At 31.2% G+C, this 15,490-nt stretch overlaps 1 protein-coding gene across 1 annotated transcript in view; it reads right to left on the reverse strand.

Moving 5' to 3' along the window:
* Window positions 1–4,498: 4,498 nt before the first annotated feature.
* Smp_008190 (hypothetical protein) overlaps window positions 4,499–15,490 on the reverse strand; it is a gene marked incomplete at both ends in the record, with an annotated part of 24,141 nt that continues 13,149 nt past the window's right edge. The window contains one exon of the mRNA XM_018794437.1: window positions 4,499–4,522. Within this exon, the coding sequence (XP_018648850.1) occupies window positions 4,499–4,522 (24 nt within the window). The remainder of the gene's footprint in view (window positions 4,523–15,490) is intronic.

Below are 15,490 nucleotides of genomic sequence, written 5' to 3' on the forward strand. Positions count from 1 at the left end.
TATACTTTCGATAATTTCTCATGTTACTAGCTTGTTACAAGAGAATTAATGAAACAAAATAAAAGCAATTTTATGATTTATCTTGTTCAAATACAGATTGATATATGAATTAGCAAATGATTATGACATTGTTAATTAGAAGAAAATTCCTAGTCAGTAAATACCTTTTATGATTGAGACTACAAAAAAAATAATTGTGTATGTTGTTATTATGAAAGTAACTTTAGGAATCTTTGCAAATGACTGATCACTGAGTATTGACTAATTTAGTATATATTAAGTCTTTTTTAGTGCCGGTCGAATTGTATCTATCAGTCTATAATATGGGTTTAAAACTGAGTGACTCAGAATAGTGTGATAAGCCTCATGGTCAGACATAATTGATCGATTAGTTGTACGAATATTTTAGTCCTACAGTAGGTCATTTGCGACTCAGTGGAACGGTGATAACATCTCTGACTTGGGAATCAGCCCGGCTGTATCAGTTCCATCAAGATTACAGGAATTCATCAGTCGTCAATGAATAAGCTAGAAGCTGTAATATTGCGCTTGGTCTTAAATGAGATATAAATATTAAACTTGGATCCTGAATTAAGTCTGACTCCAACTGAGAAAAATGATATCTATCTCCCATTTAATTTAGTAGATAACGCATCGGTTAACAGCGATATCTAAAGGCCAAACATAAAATGTAGGCGGGAGATTATAATTAGCGCGTTCATATAAACAGACAAACTGTGATGTAAATAAATAAATAATGCTTAGTGGTCAACATTACTTTAACTGTGAGTACCAGTCTTTAGATAAGGGTATATATTATTCAAAAAGAAAGCTAATAAGGTAAGAAGTGGATAGACATACATACTAACAAGAACACATAAATATATGTACTTGAATTGACAAAGCAAACGCAACATCCCTTCAACTAACGAACACCTGGAACTCTAAACAACTATCTGCTAACACTGAAGTTACAGCTTTTAACACTAACATCAAAACACTTATGATGTACTGTACTGAAACTCAGAAAATTACTAGAACCATCAGCAAAGTGATGCAGATACTTATAAATAATTATTTATGCAAGCTACTACAGATCTGTTGGCCAGACATCATCAGAAACAACCTACGGTGACGGAGAACAAACCACCTTCAAGATGATGAGGAAATTAGATGAAGACGCTGGAAGTGGATAGGACACACTTTGAGGAAATCATCTCACAAACCATGCATTAACTTGTAATCCTGAAGAATAAAATGAAGAGAGGAGAACCAGAGAACACATGGAACTGGGAATCGGAAGCGAGTGGAACGGATAGCTCAGAATAGAGTTCATTGGAGGATTCTTTTTGGTATCTTATGCTCCACTAGGAATAACAGGCGTAAGTAAGTAATAAACAATGTAACGAAGATAATTACATTGATTCATACAACGGTCACATAAGTGCTCCATTTTTCATCAGTTCACACATGGGCTTGGTTCAGTCTGTCAGCTCAATTCACCGTATGGTTGCAAATTCGGCCAATTGTTTATTATGTTAAAACTGTATGAGTGGTCAGTACAACGTCCTAGTAATATAGTATGAAAATAACATCAACCGAGCGATATTTGCTTCAATATTTAGTGCCATCTTAAGAATGCTTTGTAAACCATCAATGGAGTTTGAACATAAGCTTCTCTGAAATATCACTTTTATGTGTATTTATAGTGTTGACTACTCTTGTGGCTACATTTGTTTAGATAAAACCGAGTTCCAAAACAACTACTGCTCATTATTGATCATTATCCAGAGTAGTTAAAATAGAAAGAATTTGATTCCATCAAAACCTTCATGTTATCTCGTTTTGTGGTTGTCGAGCAGATTAAATCAACAAAGATTAAACATTCACCATTGCATACAGTATACCAATTAAAACTTCGACGTTTATCTGTTGTTATTTTCAAAATTTATGCATACAACAATCATTATTTCAGCTTTGCTTCCTCGCATTGTTTCCACAACTATGACATGTTTTCTCTGACCTGGCTGGTCATATCAGGAGTGTAGATATTAATCTGGTGTTTCATTTTCTTGTTATTAGCTTCAATTTTGATCTAAACAATTTTATTCATCTAATTATTCACATAATCGATGAATAATTCATCCATTTTAATTACTTATACAACAAGACCTTTTTATTTACTTTCTGCATATAAAACATTATTTATCATTATAAACACATCCATGACATTGTTTTTTCTATTCATTCTCAAATTCATATATGTGTACTCGAACTCTATGAATCGTAATAATCCTCGTGCGTTAGATAAATGAGTAAATAAGTAGGAAAGACTAATGAGAAACGAATGACATTTATGTTCCCAATTATTTAAACCTGAAAAACTAGTGATGACAATCATAGGTATTGTCAGCCATTAACGAATTTCACATTAATTAACCAGTTGACTAATCACAAATGAAATTGATTGGTTAAATTAAGATAAATAAATTCCGTAAGTGAAATATTTGCCAAAGCAACAAGAAATAAAGTGGAGTCATTTTTCCGGTCAAGGTCAATTAAGGAAAAGCTGACCAGTAGACAAACACGTGTCCATAGGAGATATTTTGATACGTTAGCTGGTTGATAGTTTGTTTAAGTCTGAACCAGATGAAAAACACATACTACTTACTTCTAGGCTAAAAAACACATTGGATCATTATAAGCGAAGATGGATAGTGGCTAGCAGTGGAATGTAGGACGCGCGTTTCGTCTTATTTGGGACTCGTTAGCTGGATGTATCTGTATCTCAGAGATGATGTCCACTCTGGGACTCAAACCCAGTACCGTTCGCTTCAAACGCCATCGCGTTATCCACTCAGCTACTGATTTCCAGAGTGAACATCATCTCTGAGATGCAGGTACATCCGGCTGATGAGTCTCAAATGGGGCGAAATGCGCGTCCTGGATTCCACTGCTACCCAATGTCCATCTTTGCTAATAATGCTTATGAATTAAGGCTATATCGAGTCCATACGCACAGTATGCACATATCCCAATAAGAGACTGATCAATTGCAGTCCTAAACATTGATGGGAAGATTCAAACAAACAATACCAAGTGAATTTACATTGGATCATTGTTCATATCACCTGTTGTATAATTTGTCATATACTATTGGTTTATCGATTTTTAATAACATTTCCTGAGTTACCTTTTAGTGATTATTTTTAGTAGTTTACCTGTAGCCAAATACAATGTAATAATGAGAAAGATTAAGGATAGTGACGTTGACTTTTAGATGACCATAGAGAAAATCCAATGAATTTATGCTTCAGATTAACCGAGATTCATCTTGAGGTACATTTGCAAAATCAAGAAAACTCATGTTTCAACTTGAAACAATTCTCAGATAACTTGTTTAAATTATCTAATATGATCAATAATGTACTTTGATACTAATTTACTCAGTTGTTTGATTATTTCATACATTTTAGTCATCTCCAACTGTTTTATCATGATACATCACCTAGTGTCTGATAACTAGGTATTTTGAACAAAGAAATAAATGTTAACGATCCTCACAAAAATTTACACTTTGGACTATTATCAAAACACAGAATTTTGTTCATCAGTTGTTTGTTTAACAAATAAAATTGTAGGATTAGTGTAGCGATGATAGACATTTGAATTAATCCATGATTCCAATTCAGTCACCGCATAGAGGTTCATGTGTATATAGATTGAAGTTATTCTGAGTAGGTGTGAGGAACACTGGGAGAACCCACCTTCCACAAGTGAAGTATGGGAAGCAACGATCGAAACAGAAACTTTTGGAGTTGAAATGTAAATGTTTGAACTACTAAACAAATTGTCCAATTACAAGTAGATTGATAAATGTGTTGACCACTAACTTAGCTGGTTTATTTTTTATTATGTTAAAATATTTCTCAGTTATAACATAAGCCTAGAAATAATACATCATAATAGTAACATAATGTTTAATTTAAGTCTCAGGAATTTTTATATGTATTGAAAGAAGTAGAAAGATCTATATTATGAACAATTAAGTGTGAGAAAAAACGACGACACTGTCGACAGACCCCTAGATTAATCAATTTGTTTATGAACATCATTTAATGCATTCTCATACACTCATTAAAGTTATGTAACATTTACTACTGTTCTGTGATAAGCTGACAATAAAAATGAATTCTTTAACTTTCTGTTCTCATTGTTAAATATGTTTATATACATACACATAATTACACTGGTCAAGAATGTAAATCCAATTTGTCTACGGATATACCATTCATAACATTCAAATGATGAAAGTAAAACTATAAACTTGTATAGACTAAAGGTACTTAATTATTCAGTGGGAATTATTCGTCAAGTCTATTTGGAAATACCCACTAATGAAGTGACATCATCATTTCTTGTAATATTTATTCCTATAGAGGGTATTTATTCAGTTTCATAATTTACTCATCTTCTATTTATAACATCATTTATCAATTTATTTTCGTTTATCCTGGACTTCCTTAAAAGGTAGATAAACTTCGATAATATTGTATCACTTCTTATTCAGTGATATTCAATCAGGGTGATGAATAAGAAAGTATGTGATATCTCATTGATAACCAATGATATTCATCAATATTTCAGAGTGCTAATTATTTAGTATTTTGTACATATATAATAGGTCATTCTGGAATCTGATGATTCTACAATCTCATCTTACTACACGTTTTGTTACATATCGTCACTCGATACGAGGATAAGAATTCAAGTGACAGTCAAGACTTTACTCCTTTGGCTGGTTTACCAAAGAACTTACCGTAGATATGAATGCTTTACACAACTTTTAATTACGTTAATTTTGCGTCCTATCTTTTATGAAGAAAAATGTTGTTTCCTCTTATTGATTTTCTGATAGTTTAATAAGTAGACGAAGTTGATCTGAAAGATGCAATTTGTTTATGCCAACCGTTTCGATCATCTAGTCATATTTATACTTGTCAAAGGACTGATATATGAAATTTAATGGAAATCAATCAAGTGAAGGGTGAAATAAATATGACTGAAAGTAGACGAGGAGAATAAGGATATAACTTGTTAAGAACTAGATAACAAACTTCATTTGACCGATAAATAGATTGAGGGTTACTAGGACAAAATGGAGGTTAGAATAAATTATTTTTGTGAACACAAAGTAGATTTAAGTTTCCTAATGACAAAGGTTTCCCTAAACTGAAGAATATTGTCTTGGAAATTTTTATATAAAATTGTAGAAATTGTTTTATGGTCAATCCTATGGCCCGTTTTAATTACGTTTCTTTGTAGAAAAGGAGGATATTTTACTTCATACATCTATCACAGCATTTAACGTTGATTGATTATGGAACCAATTAAATACATGTTCCATTACTCTTGATTGCATTTTTTGATTATTCCTGAATATGTATGTGTGTCCACACAAACACATAAATTGATAAATGCAGCAGGATGTAATGTAATCTATAAAATTAGGAATCACAGGCTCTGGAAGATAATCACTTTAGTGTCTCAATAAGTTCTCTTAATAACTGTTTTTAATCTTTTTAAAATATGCTGTTCGATTTTAATATTTGTGGTAAAGTGATGTAAACCTTTTCTTTCGAAAGAGATTGGAGGGAGTTTCGATGTTAATTAACACTTACATCGATTTATAAACTTTGGCGGATAACCGTTTAATGTCTCTGTTTCAGTTAGCAGTTCCGTATCTTCTTGAATAGTATCTTCAATAAAGATTTATTAGATTCCCTTGTGGAAGTACTTTCCCTAGTCTCACTTGTATTCCAGAGGACACAAAATGTAGAAGTTTAGATACTGACCAATTCAGATGAGTGTCCTATAAACAGGATATTTTTATCGTATGTCTTAAAAGGGTAATTGTTTGCAATTTTCTTCATCACTAGTTTGTACTATGTCATTCTGTACGTTATTAAGTCAATATAATACATGGACCACATCGAAATCCTCATTATGAATGACTGGTAAATAATCAATGTACCTCCTAAACAAATTTACCTTGTTAATGAGTTCACTTGTTACATTTTCAACATAATAATCATCACGGTAACATATACTGAAGATAAGTACAAAATTTGCTTGACATATAGACATCATTTCGGAGTGGCTCTAAAGTAATAGCCATAGAAACAACCAACTTTTAGGAAATTCTCACCTTTTCGACACAACTGTTTCTTTTGCAGTTTTTGTTTCTATTTCATGTATAGGTGAATTGATGACTAAATGAAATTAAATACCTTCAAACGACTGGTCATCATCATAAAAATCTATTTCCAAGTGTTTCTCTAAGAATATTTTGGAGGAATCGGTGCTTTTGGTTATTAAGGTTATCAAAGCAGTTAATGGTGTTATAACAAGCCTTCTACATTGTAGTCTTATAGTTCGATTCAATAAATTAGCGACATACTAGATAGTATAAACCTGTTTATTACCGGTATTATACTTGATAATTTCAAGTAGACTGAACATATGATTAATTATTTCAATTTATAAGAATGATTACAATAACTAGCAAAAAGTAGTGAAAAATTATATTCCTAACTTTCTACAGTTTGGTGTATCAATTCTTGAGAGAACTGTTACATTAAATTGAATGAAGAAGTATGGTGCATATATATTTGATGCCTCCTTATATCAATGTTTATGTGTTTAAATAAATAAACAAATAATCTTGAGAGAATAAATAACACAAGTTTAAATAGTAGACATAACAAATTAGATTAAATATTTCGTGCATACAAATAAAAATTCTGATTATAATGGTATCATATCATTTGGGCTGAAACTGATTATGAAAGTGATCTATTTGTGTAAGTGTATATGAAAAATGAGATATCTATATTTGTAACGGGTAATTTAATATAAACATGTGATGTAATCTTAAATAAGACTATATATAACTTTAAATGGATCAACTCAGTTGATTCAATAATTAGATCATTTCTTGTATTAACTACAGTCAGATTTAGTAGAAAAAAAAAATAAAACGCTTCAACTATTTGTCATTTATTATAATTGAAGAGGCTATTTTTAAATTATTTGATCATTTTCGAATCGAGATTTGAATATCACTACCGATGTTATTCCAGATTTGATTTATTGATTTTTAAGTTCTATAAAATTATTTGAGGAATTTTTTCTTATAAGCAAAGATGGATAGTGGCTAGCAGTGGAATCCAGGATGCGCGTTTCGTCCTATTTGGGACTCGTTAGCCGGATATATCTGTATCTCAGAGATGATGTTCACTCTGGGACTCGGACCCAGTACCGTTCACTTCAAACGCCATCGCGTTATCCACTCAACTACTGAGTCCTGATAGCCACTTGATTGTGCAATGGGGTGAAGTTTAAATTCACTTGGTATTGTTTGTTTGAATCTTCGCATTGATGTTTAGGACTGCAACTGGTCAGTCTCTTACTGGCATATGCGCATACTGTGCGTATTGCCCCAATAAAGCCTTAATTCACAAACATTGTAAGCAAAAATGGGAAGATTCAAGCAAACAATACCAAGTGAATTTTTTCTTATACTTTTGAGGTTATTTTTAGTACCAGACAGAATTTGCTTATATAAAATGCATCAAAATCAAAACAATTTATGTACAGCGGAGGCTTCAGCTATTTACTAATTAAAACCTAACATTTATGAACAAAAACAATATTTCTAATCCTTCATCCTACCTAGGTTTTAAACTTCCTCTATCGTTTCTTTTGCTCCTTCATAATTATTATTTAAATATTATTAATTAGCTATCATTAAAACATTTAATTATTCTGTTCTTAATATTTGTTAAGCGGATCATTATCATTCATCTATAAATTATCTTCATCATGGCATTATTTATTAACCGTTGAAGTACTTGATGTGTGGGCGAGAATGACAATGATTGGTTGTCTTGATGAGTCAGACATTAGATAAGATGACAGGTGTTATGTGTTATATATATTCCCCTATCCTTATTATGTATGACTGTTCCTTGTTGATGGACACTTATTGATTGACTGTTCTTTGTGTCGGATTTTGGTGTGAAATATATTGACGTTATAGTCAGGCTAACCTCGTGTTCTTGATCTGAGTTGTGTTGAAGTCCTGTAGAATAGACACCGGGTGGGAATCTAGTGTAGATATTCGTCTAAGGTAAATTAGCGTCCCACATACGTGTTAGAAGTGAAAAGACCGTTATAACAAAGAAGCCTAGAGTTATAAACAGCATCCTATTGTTTATAACAGTACTACACATATTTGTTTTTATGATTTAATCTTATAAACAATTTATATCGTGATACCTCTTTTGCTATGGATTACTAATTTTAGTAAATTAATTAATACAAAATAAGATTGTACAGCTTAAGTGGATGAAATCGTCATCAAAACGTTTCTACATGGAATTGTTTTCATTAGATCTAATCTATAATAACACTTACATGTTAGTGTGCGATTCTGTCTTTTATTTTAAATAAACCATTTCTAAATGTGTACGTTGTTTTCTAGAATTTTTTAAAAATGATATTGATTGGAATATTCGTAAGTTGAGAAAGATTTTTTGTATCGTTTTGTTCTTTCAGTTTATTTCCCTCTATTGTAATAAGTTTGGTTACACTTCTCAATAAACTTAGGGTCAGGGTCAGTTTAGAGCTGAATAGATTTGCTAAATCAAAGTTTAAGCATCTATTGAAATGTGTCAGATGTCAGAAACTCAACTTATTACTGTATTGTAAATATATATCGTTACTTTTTATCATTATTAAACGCATTCAGTTTAAACACAAGCGATAGTTTGAAGATGGCTTTAGTCATGATGTAGAAAACGATAGACAAGCGGGAAGTACAGGATATCTGTTCCATCTTACTTTGGGACTTCTAATTGATGCACGTGATCTAAATGCAACGCACTGTGTATGCAAAGTTGCTGCATTTTGTTAAGGTTATATTTGCGTATGATAGATGTTAATACATAGAATTAACAAGAAGAATGTTTAGGATATACCAAAAAATTCATAATTGTTTAAAATTACAGTTTTAAATGCTGGGTTATACACCTTTAACAGCCTCATATTGATGGAAAGTATCAAGCAACTTAGCCTGAAATAATTGGTACCTGCTGTACGCGTTGTCAAATTTATTAAAAACAAACTTAATCCAGAAAGTCATCGTGCTCACGGTTGACTGTTGTTTAAACTTGTTTCATTGATGTCTAATAACAGACTACGGCTTCATAATGTGGAGGCTTCCACAAAAAGGTCGCAAAGATCAGGGTAAACAAACCAACACATGTTTTTATTGTAATAAGTTAATGACTGTTTGCCCTATTCGTTTCTTGTGATAATCGTCATTTTAAAAGAGACTTTAGATGATATGACCCAAAATTGGTTACAGAGAGACATATACTTTCAGGCTTTGACTTTCTATAAATTATGAGTTTTCTATTATTTTGTACCTTTTACTCCTCGATTTCACTCATTCTCTGTATCTTGTTTATTACCATTGATCTTGCTGATGGTAAATGTACCAATTTGGACCAATACATCACATTTATATCAACTTCGACTTCGTTTATGACTAACAAAATGGTGTTTAGTTTAAACAGTATTTTTCTAATATTTACTGGTTGTTTAATTATCAACAACTTATAATAACCAGGGATTGATGGTGTCTGGTAGCAGAATCCAGGACGCGCGTTCCATTCTATTTGGGACTTTTCAGTTGGATATACCTGCACCTTAAAGTTGATGTTCCCTTCGGGAATCGTATTCAGTACCGTTCGCTTCAAACGCAATTTCATTAACCACTTATCTACCGAGTCCCGATAGCCAACAACTTGTGAAACAGACTCTACTTATAATGGATGGAACTTAATGTTAATTTCATGGTAATCCACAAAGGATGCATATGTGACAAAAAAAGACTGATCACCTACAATCCTAAACATTAACTGGAATATTCAAACAACCATTAGTAATGGACTTATAATAATGTTGCTATGAGTTAACTGACGGTCTGGAATTACTGTGTTTATTTGAATTATTTATTATATACTCTTAACATGAGACATTATCATATTAGACATGAAAATGACTGGCGTTCACAAATATGAATGATTATTACAATAATTAGCATAAAAAGTTTGTGTTGTATATAGATACATCAGAATATTTCAAAATTTTCAATGTACTAATTGTTTTAAAGTTCATCGTAGCCCTCAAAGTTAACACAAAGTTTACTCAAGATCATATGCTTCCTATTTCAATCAAAACTACCTTTCGTCTATCCATGATTATTTCTACTTGAGTTAATTAAATCCCAAAAACTTATTCTATTCACCATGGTAACCATTTTCTTTTTAGCAAGCCCTTTAAAAGTTAAAAATGTTGAAAAATCGTTGTGATACATTTTATCTTTACAAATACTAGGTCATTATTTACTAAAGGTTGTTAGGATAAACAAAAAAATATGATTGATAATTTCAGTGAAAACTGTTGAAAGATTTATTTGTTAAATGAATTTTTATTTTCATACTAGAGTAAACTATAATCCTTAACAAATAGGAATACTGGAAATAATTAAACCTAGTCAGACCATTAGGATAATTTCTCAGTCTGTATTGTGATGTGACAGGTCTAGAACGAGCTAGTTAGGTACAAGGGATTAATATGGATAATTTATTTGGAAAATGCCTTTGTATAAAACACTTGTTGATATTTAGTTCGCTTGAATGTTGTCTTGATCTATTAGTTTTTGTATGTAGTATTTTGGTAGATGAGTAAATTTTACGGGGCATCGAAATTACTGTTATAATTCACCACTTAAATCCCAGTAATAATTATGAAAGTTGCAATTTATAGGAAGAGATATTCGATCATTGTTTTTGTGTTTACTTACATATTGAACCATTTATACATACTTCTAGAAATAAACCTTTCTAAGAGATTCCCTGACAAACATCGTATTTGTTTTGCCCATTATTGAACTAATTACATGTTTAATGTAATACATTCCAGTTCTTTTAACTTGGACTCAAATGTTTACTAGACTATCAGACGTTTTGCTAATATTAGAGCTCACACAACTTGGAGCGTAGTAATCTCTTAAAAATAAAGGAAAATTAGAAGGCATGCATTTTGTTAATTAAGGTAACATTTTACCCAATCGCATTGACGTTTGAAGCGATAGGTACTGGGTTGGAATCTCAGTGTGAACATCAGCACTGGGATTCATGTGCATTCAGCTGAGGAGCACTAAATGAAACTGAATGTTTACCATAGATTTTACTGCTAGCCACTATCCGACCCTCTGAAAACTGTTTACACGTTTTTCCAGTAAATTTAAGCTCAATATGAGTTACCTTTTACACTTTGTCCGATAAAAAGCTAGATCTTTTGAACAGATGATAAACTTTTTAACTTCACAGGATTACGGTCATGAATATGAATCGAAAATCGATAAAATGTACAGATGAAAGGGTATTTATGTTACGTCAGCGATTGAATTCCGCTGTTATGGTTTATTTAAACTCATATTTAAACTCATATTTATCCACATTTATTATCACTATGTATATAACATCTAATAGGTTTTAATGATTTCGGAATTACTAATTTAGAAAAATAAAAATTATGTAGCTTGTAATAATATTAGTTGCTCATAGACAAATGTGTTAATAGAATTATGTTCAGTTAAAAATTACGTGACAAAGCAAACTAAAATATACAACATTCGAGGAATCGACAGCTTGAAAGAAATAAGAAGCCATTGGATTTTGGAAGATAAACAGATCTATAAAATTAATAGAACGAATGTTGAAGTTCCCCTTAAATTGCACAAGATAAATTTGTATTTCATGATCACAGTCTTTTTTTAAGTTGGAAAGCTTACATTTCTCATTTGAATTGTAACTTAAGTTTTCAAACCGTAAAACGACTGATACTAAAGAATACCGTAATATATACAAACAAGTGACAATAAGTATAGTATAGACTAACTTCTGTCAAAATCACTTTTGTTAGATCTATATCAACAAGTTATTTAAAATGACAAATAATATTGACTTATCGATTTATTGTTAGCAAAGTCCTAAATGCTTCGCATAAAGTTGTCATGTAAACAGAATAATTATTCATCGGCTACATTTAACAGAAACAAATAACTAGTTTTTGCTATCCTTCAAGCTAACTACATCATTTTTATGTTTGAAACAACAGAATATACTAACACATGGTAATAATCAATGTTTAGAAAATTAAACGTTATTTTATTTATATTAATCTTTATTAGTGTTTTGGCCATCTACTTGTGTCCAGCTAGTGTTGTTTGTTTCTTACTAAAGACACTTACTGTGGACTAATGACACCAACAAAAGGATAGATTTCAAGATAACTTTTCTGAGTGTTATTTACTGTTACTCAGGCCACAATCAATTTTAATGAATTATCACTACTTTGCCTAAGAAATATCCAGGTGGGAACATTTAGATATTGAGTTCACAAAGTTCAGTTACGATTCATATTTGTAAGATAATATTAACTAATATTAAATTGACTCACGCTTTCAACTATGAAAAATACTAAATCTCCACGAAACCCCTTCTGACAATTAATATAATCATATGCTCACTAGTGACTTCGAGAAGTATATCCAGGAGCTCTAGTGAGAAGCAGTGACCAGTGGAGTTCAAAACCACGTCTGTTGTGAGAGAGGGACTCACTGAAGACAAGTGGTGAATGGTTGCTCAACTTCATGGATCAGTTGAAGTTAGACATCAACACCGTTGGATGCCAGCTCAGTGGTCTATCGGTTAAGGGCTTCGGCTCGAGACTGGTAGGTCCTGGGTTCGAATCTCGCGAGAGCGGGTTCGTGGGTGCGCACTGCTGAGGAGTCCCGCAATAGGACGAGACGGCCGTCCAGTGTTTCCAGGTTTTCCATGGTGGTCTAGCTTCAATTGACTCACGCTTTCAACTATGAAAATACTAAATCTCCACAAAACCCCTTCTGATAATATTAAATTACCAAGACAATTGACTGTGAATGACAAATCATGCATTGATTTTCTATTACTCATTTATAACAATAGAAATTACTGCATTTCGCTCACAGTAGTATGACATGTACAGTAATAAAGGTCTACTAGAATAACCCTTGACCTGGACTCAATCAACTGAATGAAATTATACCCCGTGAGAATTTTCATTTAATTTAAAAACGAACCATTTCAAGTTTCATTACATATATATTATGAATTTTGTGAGTTTTAATTGTAGTTGAACAGCATTTGCTTTGAATAATTTTTTTTACATTTCGTAGTATTACGAGAGTAACTGTAAATGTACATGAAAGTAGTTTACAGTAACCAAGACTCTAAAATGAACACATATAAATAGTGTTAAGCAAATGGTGGAAACCGAAATGAAACTAGAATGTAAACATGAAACTATATGACTGATTTTATGATCTAAATTTGTAGTGTGTGTGTGAAATACCAAATTGAATGTCATTTGTGAATTATTTTTTTCTCACGTTTTGTTGTTCTATTCAAGAACAAAGAAACTAAGTTGTTATTTGAATCGCTCAAGTGAATGTTGATTTACAATTTAACATACAAGTACACAAAATTACATGTGTTAATAGCGAATCAGAAGTTAGTTTACTACCATTTGACCTTGAGAACCAAAATCTATTGATTTCCAATAAAATTCTCAGTTACATATGTGCTGTTTGATATTTATGGAAAAAGAATATTCTCCAATATATTGTAATATACTATTGTCAATTAACTAAGTTTTGGTAATAAATCTTAATTAAAATTTCTAGTGTACGATTTTTGTATTCATACGTGATAACAAATAAAATAGAGAATATTTTAATTAAATAATTGTGTTTGTGATACTGTTTGTATTAGTATACTGTTACAATCCAAAAGTGGCTTCTGTTGATATATATCTAATACGATATTTTCATGGTTTTTTCTTAGTTTGGATATAGTTAACTAAGCTACCTAACAAAATGTCATTTGCGACTAGCTCGATTCCCAGGTACTAATGAAAGCTTGGCATATCCACTTCATCTAAGTGTGTGATTATATAAATTCACAACATGATGAGTATATAACATTATTCACGATAAATAAAGGACATATGAATTCATTTGAACTTCGAGTTTAACCTAAAATCTTCAGATATGACTGTTTATTTCCGTATAATTAAGGATAGTACTTGCAACTCTTTAAAAACTAGATGGATTTAGAAAGAGAATGTCCCAGAAACCAACTAGTTAGGTCCCATTTAAAATAAAAATCTTTTGCGAGGTATTATCACTAGTTTACAAATTGAAAAGAAAAACTCATATATCAATATTAACTACTCTACTTCATATTTCAGTAGCATAAATATTATACTATAACTTGGAATGAATAGCTAAATGTATAATCATAGAATAATATTTTTCCCCGTTATCGTTAATATTTGAAGAGTGTGATTCACCATAATGTTGAATATATTTACAAATTTCTAACTTTGCTCATTTACTTTATGTCTTTATGTGATGAACCAAGGATCATAGGCTTAACAATAATTTTCAGTTTTTATTATCATATTCATTACAATTAATAAGTAATCTTGGTTTGTTAAATACTTTTTAAGGACAAAATCTTGCGATTTTCCCTTTATTTACTTTCATTCATTAAAGATCTACCCGCCTCATGAATCATAAGCACAGATATTATCAAAGGTAAAGTGATGTCAAGAAATTAGATTGATATATTATTTTTATAGTGGTGTTTATTATAGAATTATTCATGCCTTATAGAATAATTTAATTGGCAATATGAAATAGGGTAGCAAACATTTAAGGTGTAATTCCACAACTTTCAGCGTTTATTTGTTATACAGTAGTTAGTTGCATAGTGTGAAATCACAAATTTATACCATATCTCACTTAATATGAAAGAGTAAAAGGAGAGACTATAATTTATGGACGATCTTTAAGTGATAGTAAAGTGATGTTGAGAAACTCCTAATGCTTACTAGAGTCAAAATAAGGCTATAAATTGGTGTGTGGAATTAGGACTAGTAGCTAGAATTATAAGTTAAGGTTAAATATTAGGATTAGGGTTTTATTCATGAACTGACTTTACCTATAATGCAAAAATGTTCTTTAACCTTAGGGGTGCATTAATTTCGCGCCAAAATTCAAGATTCTCAATCTGAAATCTGATTGATTCATACACAATTCATCCCACAGAATGAACTATTAAGTTATAAGCTACATTTTATCTGAGTTTAAGTAAATTTCGATCTTATTATATATTTTATTTAACAGAACTAAAACTGTTATCATCATGTTGCTTATTTTCTAACATTTGTCGTTATATTACTTAATAATTATAATCATAAGGGGGTTTTTGTGGAAATTTAGTAATTTTATAGTTAAGATCATGAGTCAATT

The sequence above is a fragment of the Schistosoma mansoni genome, chromosome 1 (genome assembly GCF_000237925.1).
Source record: "Schistosoma mansoni strain Puerto Rico chromosome 1, complete genome".
NCBI classification, from domain to species: Eukaryota; Metazoa; Platyhelminthes; class Trematoda; order Strigeidida; family Schistosomatidae; genus Schistosoma; species Schistosoma mansoni.